This window comes from Octopus bimaculoides, chromosome 19, assembly GCF_001194135.2.
Source record: "Octopus bimaculoides isolate UCB-OBI-ISO-001 chromosome 19, ASM119413v2, whole genome shotgun sequence".
NCBI classification, from domain to species: domain Eukaryota; kingdom Metazoa; phylum Mollusca; class Cephalopoda; order Octopoda; family Octopodidae; genus Octopus; species Octopus bimaculoides.
Window position 1 is genome coordinate 4058443 of NC_068999.1, and position 15793 is coordinate 4074235.

At 37.0% G+C, this 15793-nt stretch overlaps 1 protein-coding gene across 1 annotated transcript in view; it reads left to right on the plus strand.

Annotated features, from left to right (window-relative positions):
* The window catches only part of LOC106884053 (anoctamin-4), a 120452-nt gene that overhangs the window by 93758 nt on the left and 10901 nt on the right, over positions 1–15793 (plus strand). The window contains exons 6-15 of the mRNA XM_052974885.1: positions 6523–6635; positions 8040–8092; positions 9056–9112; positions 10098–10162; positions 10323–10457; positions 10811–10977; positions 11504–11586; positions 12577–12639; positions 13611–13685; positions 13789–13947. Of these exons, the coding sequence (XP_052830845.1) occupies positions 6523–6635; positions 8040–8092; positions 9056–9112; positions 10098–10162; positions 10323–10457; positions 10811–10977; positions 11504–11586; positions 12577–12639; positions 13611–13685; positions 13789–13947 (970 nt within the window). The remainder of the gene's footprint in view (positions 1–6522; positions 6636–8039; positions 8093–9055; positions 9113–10097; positions 10163–10322; positions 10458–10810; positions 10978–11503; positions 11587–12576; positions 12640–13610; positions 13686–13788; positions 13948–15793) is intronic.

The window sequence follows — 15793 nt, forward strand, 5'->3', positions numbered from 1 at the left end:
ATTATTATTATTATTATTATTATTATTATTATTATTATTATTATTATTATTATTATTATTATTATTATTATTATTATAATAATAATTTAAGGTGGCAAGCTGCCAGAATCGTTAGCACGCCAGACAAAATGTTTGAGGGTGTTTCGCCTGTCTTTATGTTTTGAGTTCAAATTCCACCAAGGTTGACTATACCTTTCATCTATTGTAACAAGATGGACTGAATGCAATGATTACACATTGGAGCGATTTGCTCAGAAAGCATGAGTGTTGTTCATTTGAGCATCTTTAGTGTGAAAATATATTTTATGTACTGCAGCATTTTTGCAAAAAGCATGGAATTTTACAGCATAGAGAGATAAGCAAAATACATACTTGAAATTTTCAGATTATGCAATATATTAACTTGTTGGATGCATTGTATTTAGCTTACAACATGTAGCGTGTTTAGCTTACAACATGTAGTGTGTTTAGCTTACAACATGTAGTGTGTTTAGCTTACAACATGTAGTGTGTTTAGCTTACAAGCGTGTTTCAGTTTTAGTTTACAAGTGTGTTTAGTTTACAAGCTGAAATCACTATTTTAGTTTGCTAACTGCTATGATTTTAATTTTCTGAATGTAGTATTTTTAGCTTACCAAATGTAGTGAGTTTAGCTTGCTAAAAGTAGTGCTTTTAACGAGCTAAAATGTAGTGCTTTTAACAAGCTGAAATGTAGTGCTAAATGTAGGAATTTTAGCTTGCAACACATTGTAGTGTTTTTAACTAGCCATTAGATGTGATTCCATCTTACTAAATAGACAAAACCTTCATTAATATACAGTAAGACTAGTTATTTTCAACATTGCACCACCTATCCTCAGCAAATAGATAGTGTAAACGTAAGATAGCATTCTATTTTAAATTCTAATCTCGGTACTTCTTTGGTAAGTCTGGTTATTCCCAGATATCCATTTCCATAATTCTGTTGTCAGCAATATTGATTTTTGACTTTTAATAAGTTAAAATGTTGTCTACATTGATAAACATTTAAAAGTCTGCAGCAGTCAGATAAATTTATTGTTTTAAATTTAAATCAGTTATGGCAAGGGAGGAAAGAAAGAAGGATTTATCATCATCATCATTATTATTATTATTATTATTATTATTATTATTATTTTATTATTATTATTGGTTTTCCTCTTTTGGTTTTTATCGCTGCTAACTTCAGCAGTTAATGTTGTTGGAGTTGTGTGATTGTTGTTGTTTATAAAATGGCTGTTGTAGTCGTTCCATTTCTTGGATGAATTTTGTTCTTGTTGTTAGTGTTGTTGCCTTCTGTTGCTGTTGTATTTTATTGTTTGATATTTGTGTCTGTTGACAGATTTTCTGACGTCTCGTTTGTCGTAATTGTCTGATGTTTATTGTCTGATGTTATTGTCTGATGTTATTGTCTGATGTCTCATTTGTTATTACCATCTGATGTTATTGTCTCATGTTATTGTCTGATGTTACTATCGTTGTTCTCTGATGTTTGCTTTTGTCAGTGTTTGATCTCATTGTTGTTGTTTGATGTTGGATGCTGTCTGACGTGAAGTTTGATGCCATCATTGTCTTTAATATCACCAGGAGAGGCTAACCATTTCAATCTACCTCAGAATATATTTCTACTATAAATTTTATCGATCTCCAACAGATAAAAACAAAGTCAGAACCAACAAGGAATTGAACCCAGAACATAAAAAAAACTAAATACTGTAAGTTATTTAGTGTGGTGCTCTGTCCTCCCAATGAACCTCCTTTCATGCCCACCCATCTACACTGAAATAAAGACACCAGTTTTCAGGAACAAATATCCACTGGACTTCCTCCATATTTTACATCTTTTCTTTTTTTCCGTATTTCCAGTTTCACATTTTCCCTTTTTCTGGTTTTTTTTTGTCTTTGTATAGTTTTCCCCCCTTTTTATCTATATTTTATAGTTTCCCCATATTTCGTTATCCAAATTTCTTTCATCCTCTTTTCTTATTTTTTATTTTTTATTTTATGTTCTTCAACCTGATTTCTTTCCTTTTCTGTTTTTCCCAAACTTTCTGTATTTTCTTTTTTTTTGTTTCGGAAATGTTCTTTTTTGTTTGTCATTTTTTTTCTCTTTTACTGATTTCGATCACTTTTTCTCTGTTCATCATTTTCTCTTTTCTCTTTCCTATTTTCTTCTCCATTTTTTTTTCTTTTTGCTTCTCATTTTACTGATTAATTTTTTTGTTTGTATATTTCTGTTTTTATTTGTCTTTTCTTTCCTATTTTCTTCTTTCATTCTCCATTCTATTTCCTCCTCTTCATTTCCCCTATCTTTGTTCTCCTCTTCTCCTGCTTTTCATCATTATTATTATTATTATTATTATTATTATTGTTATTATCATCATCAGTTTGGTGGAAGAGCAAAAGCATTTAAATACGCAACCAAACATTGCATTTCTTCCATTTCTTAACAAGCCAAATTCAAATCCTGCCAAGATGAGCTTCACATCTCATCATTTTAGGGTCAAAAAGATATCAGTCAGAGGCTATGGGACCAATTGTATTGACTGGCCGTTCTCTCCTTAAAATTGTTGGTCTTATGTCTTGGCTACCCATCTGATAAGAGTACACCAGGCACATGCATCACAACCATATGTGTGTGACATGGTGATCTCATATCAAGATAAACAGCACCTGACCCTGCAAGTGGGGCCCAGTTAGAATTTTCTTCAGGTCAAAAGCTGTTCAAAAGCTCCCTGAATAAGGCTTGTTTACGGATGTTGAATGAAACATCCATGTTTCCAGAGATGAATTATTGAAACCCCCAAAGAATTCCTCCCAACACATGGCTATGATGCTCCCCCACTACTTCTGCTCATGATCAGAGATGCACATATCGTCAGCCACCAAGGGACATGCTCAACTGGTTAAAGTCAAACAACTGACAAGCAAATCTGTGGTGTTGAGCAGAATATTTGCTGTAGCCCATCTTTTATACCAAGACAAAACATGGGAGCCACTGCCTGGTATCGCATCAGGATATTGTGGCAAAAATTTGAAATAATAATAATTATTATTATTGTTATTAGTCTGATGAAATGGAAGAAACTGTATTTTGTTCAACTAAATTCCTTGCAGTATTTAGTTATGTTCTTGGGTTTAACTCTTTCTGAGTTCAAATCTAACTGGAGAGGATATTAACTTTCACTCCTCTGGGGGTCTCAATAAAACATATACCAGTAATGCAGAAGAAGAGAGACGGACACACAGACAGACAATTCCATAAATGGTACTGAACCATTACACATATTAAATGTCTGTCCTTCTGAACTCTTGAGACATTTAAATAATCTCTTAAATATCATTATATATTATCAATTTAATAAATTAAAATGAAGTGGATAATTAAATAATTTTGCTATTGTTTCTAGAAGTCTGATTTGATGGAATCAGAAAATGGTAAAAATCTAAATTTTGCAATTATGTTTCCTTCAACAGAAATGATTGAGGTTATTTTGTTTTTTGCCTTTTGTTTTTTTACCAAGATGTTTTAAAATTAATAAGAACAATGAGAAAGTGTAAAAAATTTTTATGCTTCATTCTGTATTTAAGTTTATCAGATATGTTTGGAGATGTCACAAGTGTTGTGTAAATCAGTGAATTTTTTTGTTTGTGTGTTTCTGAGACCCCCTTTGGTCATGACTGACCCTGGGATTGCACCTAGAAAGTTACCCTCCCAGGCACAAGTCTTGGCAAGGTTGTTTATGGAAGACCAGCAGTCGCCCATGCATAACGGCCTCCCCTTTCCACACCACCAGTGTTGTCCAAGGGAAAGGCAAAGGGGCCGATACATCTTGGCACCTGTGATGTTGCAACTCATTTCTACAGCTGAATTAACTGGAGCAACGTGAAATAAAGTGTCTTGCTCGAGAACACAACATGCATCCCAGTCCGAAATTCGAACTCACAACCTCACAATTGTAAGCTCAACACTCTAACCACTGAGCCATTCGTTTGCGTGTTTTTATGTGTTATATATGTCTATCTCTGTTTGTCTGTTTATCTCTCCTTCTCTCTCTCCTTCTTCTTTCTTTTCTCCCTTTCTTCTTTCTTTTTTTTCTTTCTTTGAGACAATGAACTATAAAAAATGTATAATGTTGACTAATTGATAGCGCAGAAATGACTCTACCAAAACAAGTCCTGTTTCAGGTGTAATCTTTCTCCGTCTTTTACCGTACATTGTAGAGATGGGAATATTTATGCAATATTGAAGAAATGTCTGGAATATTAATATGTTTTTCCCAAGACATTGACATTGTCAGTTTTGAAGATTTATCAATGAAACAAGCATTAACTTTCCACGACCACCACCACCCAATGGACTCTATAGTATTTTCTGCACCTGTCATTCCACCAAACTTTCCCCCACCACCAGCAGCTGATAAGATGGAGAGAATGAGATGATTTATATAAGATGCTAAGGTAGGGTGGTAGGTGATGGGGGGGGGGGTCGATAGCCAGGTCAGAGGTCAGCCATGTGTTGCTTGGTTTTGGTACACATCGTTTAAATACTCTCCTCTCTCTCTCTCTCTCTCTCTCTCTCTCTCTATTTCATTCCCTACTTCACACAGTTATTCATGCACTACTCCCTTTCTCTCTCATAGGTAGGTACATAGATAGATAGAGAGAGAGATGGGTAGATAGATAGATAGATAGATAGATAGATGGATGGATGGACGGGTAGATAGATGGATGGATGGACGGGTAGATAGATGGATGGATGGACGGGTAGATAGATGGATGGATGGACGGGTAGATAGATAGATGGATGGATGGATGGGTAGATGGGTAGATAGATAGATAGATAGGACAGGTAGAAGAGTAGGCAGGTAGAAGGATAGACAAGTGGATAGATAAACTGATAGATGAAAGGTAGACACACAAATCCCTGTACATCCAATCTTAGCTCAAAGCTATCAATTCCTTGTTATTTCTTCTACAATTAACTCAATCTTTCTTTTCCATCTGCTGACATAAAGACTGCACCTAAAAGAATTAAATATTATTATCATTACCATAGTGATAATCTTTTTTCTTTAATAAAGTAAAAATTATTATCATTCTTCTTCTTCTTCTTCTTCTTCTTCTCATTATTATTATTATTATTATTATTATCATCATCAATAATAATAATTCAAATGATACAGGAACAAAAATGTTTTTTTTTTCCCAACCATCAAATTGATTACTTTCACAAAAATTCTTTGCAAATTCTTCAATTGTTTTCATAATTTCTTTATCGTTTTTTTTTTTAGTTGTTGTTATTTTCAACTTCTAAGGTCGTTTTTCACAAATTCCTGACAAATTCCAAAAATCTGTTTTAAACAAACATTTGGCAACATCTAAGACAGATTGGTTTGGAGTTTTTTCACCAACACATTCCAAATTCTGTCTCATTGCTCTGTTTTTTCTTCTATTGCTGCTGCTGCTGCCACTACTACTGCTACCACCTCAACACACTTGACTCATCCTTCCTTTTGTTTTCTCCCATAATGGCTCAAGACCCCACCTAAACCTCTACAGCTAACCCCTATTCCTAACCATTCCTTTCCAAAATCTCTACCATCTCGAATTCACTCTCGGCTTATTCTTTGTCATTATAACTTTCACTTTGGATAACGCTATGGGTACTGCTGATTTCTCCTGGCCCTTTTCAAGGGTCTGTTGGGGCCATGGGTACAGTAAATTCTAGTCTTTAATATTGATAAGCTGGCAGAATCGTTGGCACACTGGGTAAAATGCTTAGTGGCATTTTGTCTACACTCATGTTCTGAGTTCAAATTCTTCTGTGGTCGACTTTGCTTTTCATCCTTTGGAATCAATTAAATGAGAACCATTTTAGCATTAAATAAGAACCATTAGTGGAAAGTTGTAGAAGAGGTGGGTCTGTTTCTTTATGAATATCAGTTTGTGTTTCATATTTATCCCTCAGGTCGGTCTTGATCAAATAGATCTTTGGTCAAGTGTTGTTCCAGGCATAATATATCTAGGAGTACATCACCAAACATGTCCTTTCTTTTCAAGAGTGAAGAGAGTGGGATGAGATCTAGGGGTAATTTCGCTGTTAATTTTAGTGATTCCTGCAACGATGGTGAGGAATTATGTTGGCGCAAAAAAACCAGGTGTTGGTCTAAGGTTAGACTTTGTGACTTCAGATAATGAATGGATGTGATCTGGTAAAGTGGTACCTACACAAATCTAGATGGACTGAGCCTAGTCATGGACACAGTACAGTGAACTGTATAATACAGTGTGGTACCTACTTACAGGTAGGTAGACTGGACTGTTGACATTTAAACATCTTGGCCATGGGCACATTACAGTGAACTGTACCCCATTGAGGTACCTGTTCATGGTAACTAACATTTTGTCTTCTGTTATAATTCCATTCCCATCAAAGATGCTTTATAAAACTACAATTCAATCCAATTGACTGACAGAATTTAAATGTTCCTTGATTTTCAGGTATGTCATTCAAAACACAGAGGAATTTTTTACTTCTGCTGAAAGAAGTCGCATTGTTAATGAAATTCTGTCAAGAGCAACATTTGAGGGAGAAGGCAGAGTACGCAAATATGGTAAGAACTTGTAAAATTTCTCATCTAATCTAAGAAAGAGTCATGTCTGCTGATATCATATCTATGGGAAAGGCATGAATGTCACTCAATCAAATCCTTCCCTCATAAACCTATATTTTTCTTGTATCTGAAATGTTTTTTCGTTCCTTTTTACGTCCACTTTTCCATGCTAGCATGGGTTAGATTTATTATTGACGCTTTCTTTCCCAGCTGTATGCTCTTCCTCAACCTTACCTGGTTTTTTGTTGGTTTTTTTTTTCAAGTAAAGGATCTCTTGTTTCCCACACGTTTGAGGGACCAAAGTCAGCAGACAACTTGTTGACATCATTGTTTGTAGCTCAACAGTTCTTTAGAGAAGCACAAACATAAGCCAAAACACACACACATATCCATATACATATACTTAAATATGATGGACTTCTTTTCAGTTTCCATCTACCAAATCCACTCCAAAAGCTTTGGTTAGTCCAAGACGCCACACAGCAGAACTGAACCCAAAACCACATCGTCAGGAAGCGAGCTTCTTAACCACTAAGCCACGTCTAATATCCTACGATACACCTTATTCTTTAGGGCAGAGATTCTCAACCATTTTTTGTAGCTATGAACCCCTTCTGATTCCTATTTCATTCAGGTGGACCCCAATAACCTGTCAATGTTTAAAAAAAATTCATATTATTAGGAATTGCAATTAAAAAATTAAAATATTTTGTGTTTTGTCGGAGGATAAACAATTTATTACACATATATTTTAACAGCAAAATCTTATATGGACCCTCAAGGGTCATGGACTCCGGTTAGAACCACTTTAGAAGAAGGAGGACATTAGAACTCATGGGAGCCTCTGAGAGTGGGGAAAGGGGTCGGAGAGAGGAGGAGGAGCTCAAGACTTCTTCTCAACACATCTATTCAACCTGGTGTCCCTTTTAACGATCCCCATAATCAGGAGTTACCTGGGGAGTCAAGACCCACATCACAATCATCTCAGTATATACAACTGTTGAGCCATTGCTGTTGTTGTTTATTGCCCTTGGTCAGTCCTGCCCTAGTTGACCTCTGATCAACCAATGTTCCATCTGTGGCTAGCTAGCATCTGTTCACATGGTTTATCTCCAAACAAATTATTCAATGTGTCCTTCCTAATAAAGTGTGATTCTAACTAAGATGTCTAGCAGGTCAAACAACCACATAGGGGCTTTGTTTTTTGTTGTTTTTTACTCTTGTTTTTACCATTCTTGTGACTGCTATTCCTGCTGCTGCTGCTGCACTTTTTATTGTTGTTGTCATTATTGTTGTTATTTTTGTTTTTGTTGCCGCTGCCATTACCAATGTTGTTGTTGTTGTTGTTTCTTGTTGCTGTCTTCTTCTCGGTATTTCTCCATTCTCCTCTCCATCCTTCAACAGGCATCAAAAGGTTACTAGGAAATGCATACATAGCAGCTTATCCACTCCACGAGGTAAGGCCAAACACAAACCTTTTCATGTTTATGTCTTTAATATTGCCAATCGAGAGAAAAAAAATGAACAAAATACCTTGTTGCAAGAATCAGCTTTTCCTCCCAACCTTTAAATACCAATAAATTACAGTACCAGTCATTAATTAGGGTCAATTCAAGTGGTGTTCCTCTTCCCACATTTGTGGCTCTGTGTATACATTATTGCGTAGCCTTTCATTAACCAGGAATAAAATCTCACCAAAGACACTCGACATCATTGTTTTAACATTTACTTTCTCTTGCTTGCATAGGTCAGATGAGATGTGTTGAAACAGAATTTCTAAGGCTGGATGCTCTTGCTGGCCACAACCTTTACTTGTCTCCAAATTACACTACTCTGCTTTCAATAACACTATTGTTATATTTATTTATTATGTAACAAATCTATGTATGGAATATACATAAGTATTGCTTACAATGTCTGGTGTTCTTTCATGTGGTGAACGAATAACCATTATGTTATCCTTGTCATCCTCATCCTTATGCAGCATCCATCATCCATGCAATGATGGGTTGGATGGATCCAACCAACCAGAGCACTGCGAAGAGTTCCAGTATTTACAGCTGGACTGTCTTCCTAATTACACTGTATCTCTCATCTTTAGACCTGGAAACACACCAACATCAGTTGCCAAGCGATGGTGAAGGGACAAACACAGACATACACACACACACACACACACACACACACACACACACACACACACACACATATATACGACAGGCTTCTTTCAGTTTCTGTCTACCAAATCCACTCTCAAGGCTTTGGTCAGCCTGAGGCTATGGTAGAAGACACTTCGCCAAGGTGCCGTGCAGTGGGACTGAACCTGGAACCATGTAGTTGGGAAGCAAACTTCTTAACATACAGCCACACCTGCACCTACATGTGTTATATTTTATTTCTTTATTTTTTTTTCCTTCCAGGGGCCATATTACTACGAGGACTCAATATATGCGACTGGACCAAGAAACGCGCGACATGTACGTATCTGAACCACCATTTCCGTTGTTGTTGCTATTGTTGTTGTTGTTGTTGTTTAGCCAAAGGTCAGGAACTAATAAAGTTGTTCCAAACATGACCCTGTCATTGATTTGTACGCAAAGAACAATATAATCCATTACATAAATTATTTTAAGATTGTTTTGTGTGATTTGAGGGAGATTTAGCTGGTATTTCAAGTGAGTCATGCTACCACATAGAGGTACCGCCTTTGGTTCCTATTTCTCTGTATTTTTTAAGTTGTAAGAGCTGAATGGTTCGAGCATAACCTGGAGTCTCGGGTTCAAATCTGTTGCACAGTGGTGCAACAGACTCATGTTTCTGTTCAATACTTCTCCTAATTTACCTAGATAGGCATGGGGGACTTGAGAAGCTTGCTTAAGATTTCCACTGCGTCCCTAAAAAACGGAGGTGGGGATGTACTTGCTTTAAATTGGAGCTGGTACATGCTATGTAAGACTGTGACACACAGACACACACACACACACACACACACACACACACACACACACAGATGCATGTATACACACACTCTGGTATGCATATGCAACCATACACCTCTCCTGTCACACCAACTCCAGACTAAAAGGTGTCAGTTAATTAAACTGCAATTATATATGAATTAAGCTGTCATTTCTTGAATATATATTGTGTGTGTACATATTATCAGCCTGTCACTTGCAGTCGTCTTCTTAACATAGGGCGTGGCTGTATTGTGTATATATATCATGGCGGGGGGATCTCTTATAGGGTGAGTATGGTTGTGCAGAACTCTGTGTGTGTGTGTGTGTGGTGTATACATTCATGTTTGTGTGTGCATATATGTACATATGTGACTGTGTTACCACAAACCATAGACACATATGTAAAGATCTTTTATATTCAATAATAATACAATCTCTCTCTTTCTCTCTCTTTCTCTCTCTCTCTCTCTCTCTCTTTCTCATTGGTCTTTCCGTTGTCCAGTTACTCTATGAAATGTGGGCCAGACCAAAAATGTGGTACAAACAGCAACCATTGGATGCGATCAGGTAAGAAGAATTAATTCATTCGTTGCATCAGTTATGGAAGATATCTCTGTTGTAGTTGACCTTACATCTTCACAATAAGGTAGGGCAACCCTAAGTGGTGACCCTCTCCCTAGAATGGTATAATCATATAATTTATATTTCCACCACTTTCGTTTTTCAGATCATATTTTGGAGAAAAAATAGGAATATATTTTGCATGGCTGGCGTTCTACACGCAGATGTTAATTCCAGCAGGCATTGTCGGTGTTGTGGTGTTCATCTATGGTCTGGCAACAATGATGGATGATATTCCAAGGTAATGTTCAGAAATACAGTTTGCAGAAATACAATTGCGTCCCCTCCCAAAAATTTCGGACCTTGTGCCTTGAGTAGAAAAGAATCATATCTACATATATAGATATAAAATATCGTAGGTAGCTATACACAATATAAAACCAAAAAGGAAAAATTCACTCATCATTAATATATATATGTATGTATGTATGTATGTATATAATGTATGCATGTATATCTGTATGAATATATATACATACACATTAAAAAGCCTTATATTTGAAGTTACTGTCATCTTTAAAGAAAAAATGGATAAATGTGTATATATTTTTGTGTTATTGTCCACTAATGCTTTGGTATTTTCTCTCCTCCCAGTTTGGACATCTGCAGCTTTGATAAATCTGGCAACCTCACCATGTGCCCCCTCTGCGATGAATTGTGCCGATACTGGAAATTAGAGACTGTTTGCTACTATGCTCGAACATCGTATCTTATTGATAACCCGTCAACGGTGTTTTTTGCTGCGTTTATGTCAGTATGGTGTAAGTATAAACACACACACAAATGCCCAAAGGTTAAGTGAACGTGTATATATTGGCATGTGTGCACATGTACATGTATGTATGCACATGTATGCACATTTGCATATAACTATGTGTGTATATATATATATATATGCACCACCACAATCATACACATGGAGATCTATATTCACAGACACATACATTGTATACCTCATGGGAACACATGAAGATTTTACATGTATACTCATGTGTACACATGTGCAAATACACACATGTCTATACACATGCTCCAATCATTTTTTCCTTTTTGTGTAAGAGACTGGACAGTTTCTGTTGTGCCATGGAAAGGAAATACAGTATTTCTCCACACGTTGGTTAATTCCAGATGTATCATGGAAAAGAAATATTTCTTCATGTACTGGTCAGTTTCTGTTACACACAAAATACTTCTCCTGTCACTGGACATTCTACTGAACCCACCCCCCACCCACCACATGATTCAGTCAGGTTTTACAATGTGTTTTTTTTTTTCACTGTGTTTCAGCAATGTTTTTCATTGAGCTGTGGAAACGTCAACAGAATGAAATTGGTTATGACTGGGATATTTCGAATTTTGAGGAAGAGGAGGTCAGTCTGCTTTCTTATTTTCTTCTCTTATTCTTTACTCCTTACACAAGGAACTGGTACTCCTCCCAACTCTTTAAGAGAGAAGATTGAGGATCTTTCTCTTGTACTCTGTGTCTCATTCTTCTTGTACTTTGTGTCTCATTCTTCTTGTATTCTGTGTCTCATTCTTCTTGTACTCTGTGTCTCATTCTTCTTGTAAACTGTGCCTCATTCTTCTTGTACTTTGTGTCTTATTCTTCTTGTACTATGTGTCTCATTCTTCTTGTAAACTCTGTCTCATTCTTCTTATACAGAGTGCTTCATTCCTCTTATACTCTCTCTGTCTCATTTCTTTCATACTTTGTCTCATACCTCTTGTACTCTCTGAGTCTCATTTCTCTTGTACTCTGTGTTTCATTCTTCTTGTACTCTCTCTCTCTCTCTCTCATACAAGATGTTGATACACCCACTATTTTAAGGGAGGGGCTTGGTCTCTCTGTGTCCCTCACCACACATTGATACTTCTCCAACTGTTTAAATATTTTTGCTAATAAGAGCATCCAGTAGGACATTGAGAGTCAGCCACAGAGGAAAGGACAAATCCATAACCCTTTGCATTTTCTCCTCTTCCTCCTCAATCCCCAGGGAAAAAAAAACATTGGTAGAGAAGAAACTAGGAATTTGATACAAAAGAGGAACCCCGAGAAGGGACCAAAGGACCAGGTTGGGCTTTGAAATCAGGTAGCATGTTAGCTCTCTTATTAAAACTGCCCATCAAGGACCCAGTGAGGGTTTTAGTGTTATATATATTGAATGTATCATATGATAACACAATGTCTATGTGAGAGTCCATCCAGCACATCTTGATTCCTATTCCATTTATTCCATTGTCTGGAAAGATGTCTTCCTCCCAGACATATAACTGGGTTATGTTATGGGAACTCAAACTCTCTTCCATTGTTCCTTCATCAATAATTTGTTAAAGACATATTTTCTGATCTTTTCTCAAAGGAAACTGTTCGCCCAGAATTTGAATCTACGGTTACAACCACTCGAGAAAACCCTGTCACTGAGGTAAGTAAGATCCAGTTTCAGCTACCTTAAAAACCCAGGTAATTTACGCATTTTTTTCTGCAAAGATGAAAATAAACTTTAGGGCTGCATAAATTACATGAGTTGATCATTTCCAGAATTTTTTGAATTTTTTTTTTTTTTGTTTCTTGAGAAAAGATGTACAAAACATAAACATTTATACCAGAAGTTGACTGATTTAATGTCAGAAAAGGTTTTTACAGAAAAAATAAGGGCTTAAATATAGTGAAGTTGAATTTTGTTTGTTGGATGGTATAATGCTTAATGTTTCCATATAAATTTACTAAAACCGTTAAGATTGTTTGCCAACATAACCTGGCAGTCCTGGTTTAGGATGAATGTTGCTGTAATTTAGCCCCATTGTGGTCATTCTGTTAATAGTAAATAGCATCAATAAATATATTTATAAATATACTTGGAAATGGATGCGTCACGTTCAGTTAAATATAAGGACACAGGTTGTGTCATTTAGTCAACTGGAGACGAGGTCTCATCATCATCATCGTTGTTTAACGTCCACTTTCCATGCTGGCCTAGGTTAGATGGTTTGACCAAGGACTGGCGAGCCAGAAAGCTGCACCAGGCTCCAATCTGATCTGGCAAGGTTTCTACAGCTGGATGCCCTTCCTAATGCCTACCTCTCCGAGAGTGTAGTAGGTGCTTTTACGTGCCACTGGCACAAGGGCCAATCAGGCAGTACTGGCAACGACCACGCTCAAAAGGTGTTTTTTACATGCCACCTGCACAGGAGCCAGTCCGAAGGCACTGGCAACGACCATGCTCAAATGTTGTTTTAATTGACCAATCATCAGAAGCAAATCATTTGTGTGGTTATTCAGCAAGAAATTACCAAATCCTCATTGTGTTAGGAAATATTTGTTTCAACATGTGTTTACCCTTTTTTCTTCTCCAGAGAATTCTATTGCAGTAAATTCTTTGTTTTCTCATTGCAGACAGAAGAACCCTATGTTCCTTCTTGCCTGAAGATCTTTAACTATACAACATCCATTGTGGTCATTCTGTTAATGGTAAATAGCATCAATCTATATCTCTATCTATATCTTACACTCACCTCACCCCACCCTTTACACACTTTCTCACTCTAAAATTCTCTATTTTCTCTATTTCCAGTTATGCCTTGTTGTTGGAGCTGTTGTTGGTGTCATTGTTTACCGTATTGTCATAATTGCGGTGTTTGCCAAACAAGAACACATCAAAGAACAAGCCTCCATTGTCACATCTGTATCGGCGTCATTACTTAACTTGGTTGTCATTCTTCTTCTGAATATGGTAAGTCTGCCTTTCACAAATTCTGCTGTTGTCGTTCTTATTAATGAAGATGGCAAGATAAAGGTGCATGGCTCGGTGGTTAGAGCATTGGGCTCACAATCATGAGGTTGTAAGTTCAATTCCCAGACCAGGCTGTGTATTGTGTTCTTGAGCAAAACACTTTATTTTTCATGTTGCTCCAGTTCACTCAGCTGTAGAAATGAGTTGTGACATCACAGGTGCCAAATTGTATCGGCCCCTTTGCCTTTCCCTTGGGTAACACCAGTGGCATGGAGAGTGGGGGTTGGTATGCATGGGTGACTGCTGGTCTTCTATAAAAACAACCTTGCCCAGACTTGTGCCTCGGAGGGGAACTTTCTAGGCGCAACCCCCTGGTCGTTTATGACTGAAGGGGGTCTTTGCCCTTTACCCTTTTTAATGAAGATGGTGAACTGTCAGAATCATTAGCACAGTTAACAAAATGCTTAGCAGCATTCCCTTCATCCTTACGTTCTGAGTTCAAACTCTGCTGGGATCAACTTTGCTTTTCATCCCTTCAGGGTCATTGAAATACCAGTCAAATACTGGGGCTGATGTAATTGACTAGACCCCTCCCACAAAATTTCTGGCCTTGTGGAGAGGATTATTTTTGTTGTTGTTGTTGTTGAGTTCTGAAAATACATCAAAGTGACATTATTCAGAGCCAGTTAAATAATTTGTAAGAATGTCTTTCCAACCATGACCTTTCCAGCTGCTAGAGACAACAGCTAAACCACCTTCAAATCTTAAAATGGAAGGACACGTTTAAACAGTGTAGACTCTTATATATAAAAGACTGGGTCGTCATGATTGGAATGCCTTCGGTTAGAGTTTTGTTCAATCAGGGCTGACCTAGGGCTAAACAAACACAATTTGTTGCTGAGTAATGTGTTTTCTGAAGGATATATCTTTGTAGTTTGTGTGGGGAGGAATACAGACAGGTTTTGGTTACAATTCCAAGGTAACATCATTTCCATGGTACCACTGAGCAACCAAAGAAATGGCTACATGTCCCAACTTATTGTTCTCCTCCAACAAAACCTTGGATTCAGTGAGCTAATAAGGAATGTCTTTATGTGTCTGTTTATCCTGCAAGAAAAGGCAGCTAAATTTACCTCAAACCACACCCTACAGTCTTAACAAAAGGGAATATTGTATGATGTAGTCCTAGATACACTGTGTTCAATGATGAATTGGAAGAATTATTAAGGTGTTGGACCAGATACCTTACAATATTTTTCACAAATCTTTACATTTTGAGTTCAAACGCTGCAAAGGTCAACTCTACTTTCATTGCTCAGGGGTTGATGGAAAATGTATCAGCCAAAGCCTTTAGATAAATAAAATCATTCGAAAAAACATTTGACAAAAACCCTTGTGATGTTTGTTCAGTTTCTTTATGTTCAAAGTTGTCCTGTGAGGACACTGGTACCAACCCATGCCAGCCTTTGTCTTTCCTTTGACCAATATTGATGCCAAAGATTAACTGCACAGACATCTGCTGATTCTTCCTTCCCATATTCCAAAAACAAAAATATCAGTCTGACATATATCAGTGTTATTTTTGTTTTTTTAGGGGGGAGGTGCTCTGGTGCCATATTCCAGGAAATGATGCCAAACCTTCACCAACATTCAATCAATAAATATTTGGCACTTTATATCAGTCAGACATTTTGTTCTGCCAAAATATGAAATATTATCAGTGAGTGGCATTGGCTAATTGGTGAAATGGCCGCAATCCAATGATTGAAACGTTGTAAAAGAATAAAATAACATGCACGCGCACACACACACACACACACACACACACACACACACACACACACAC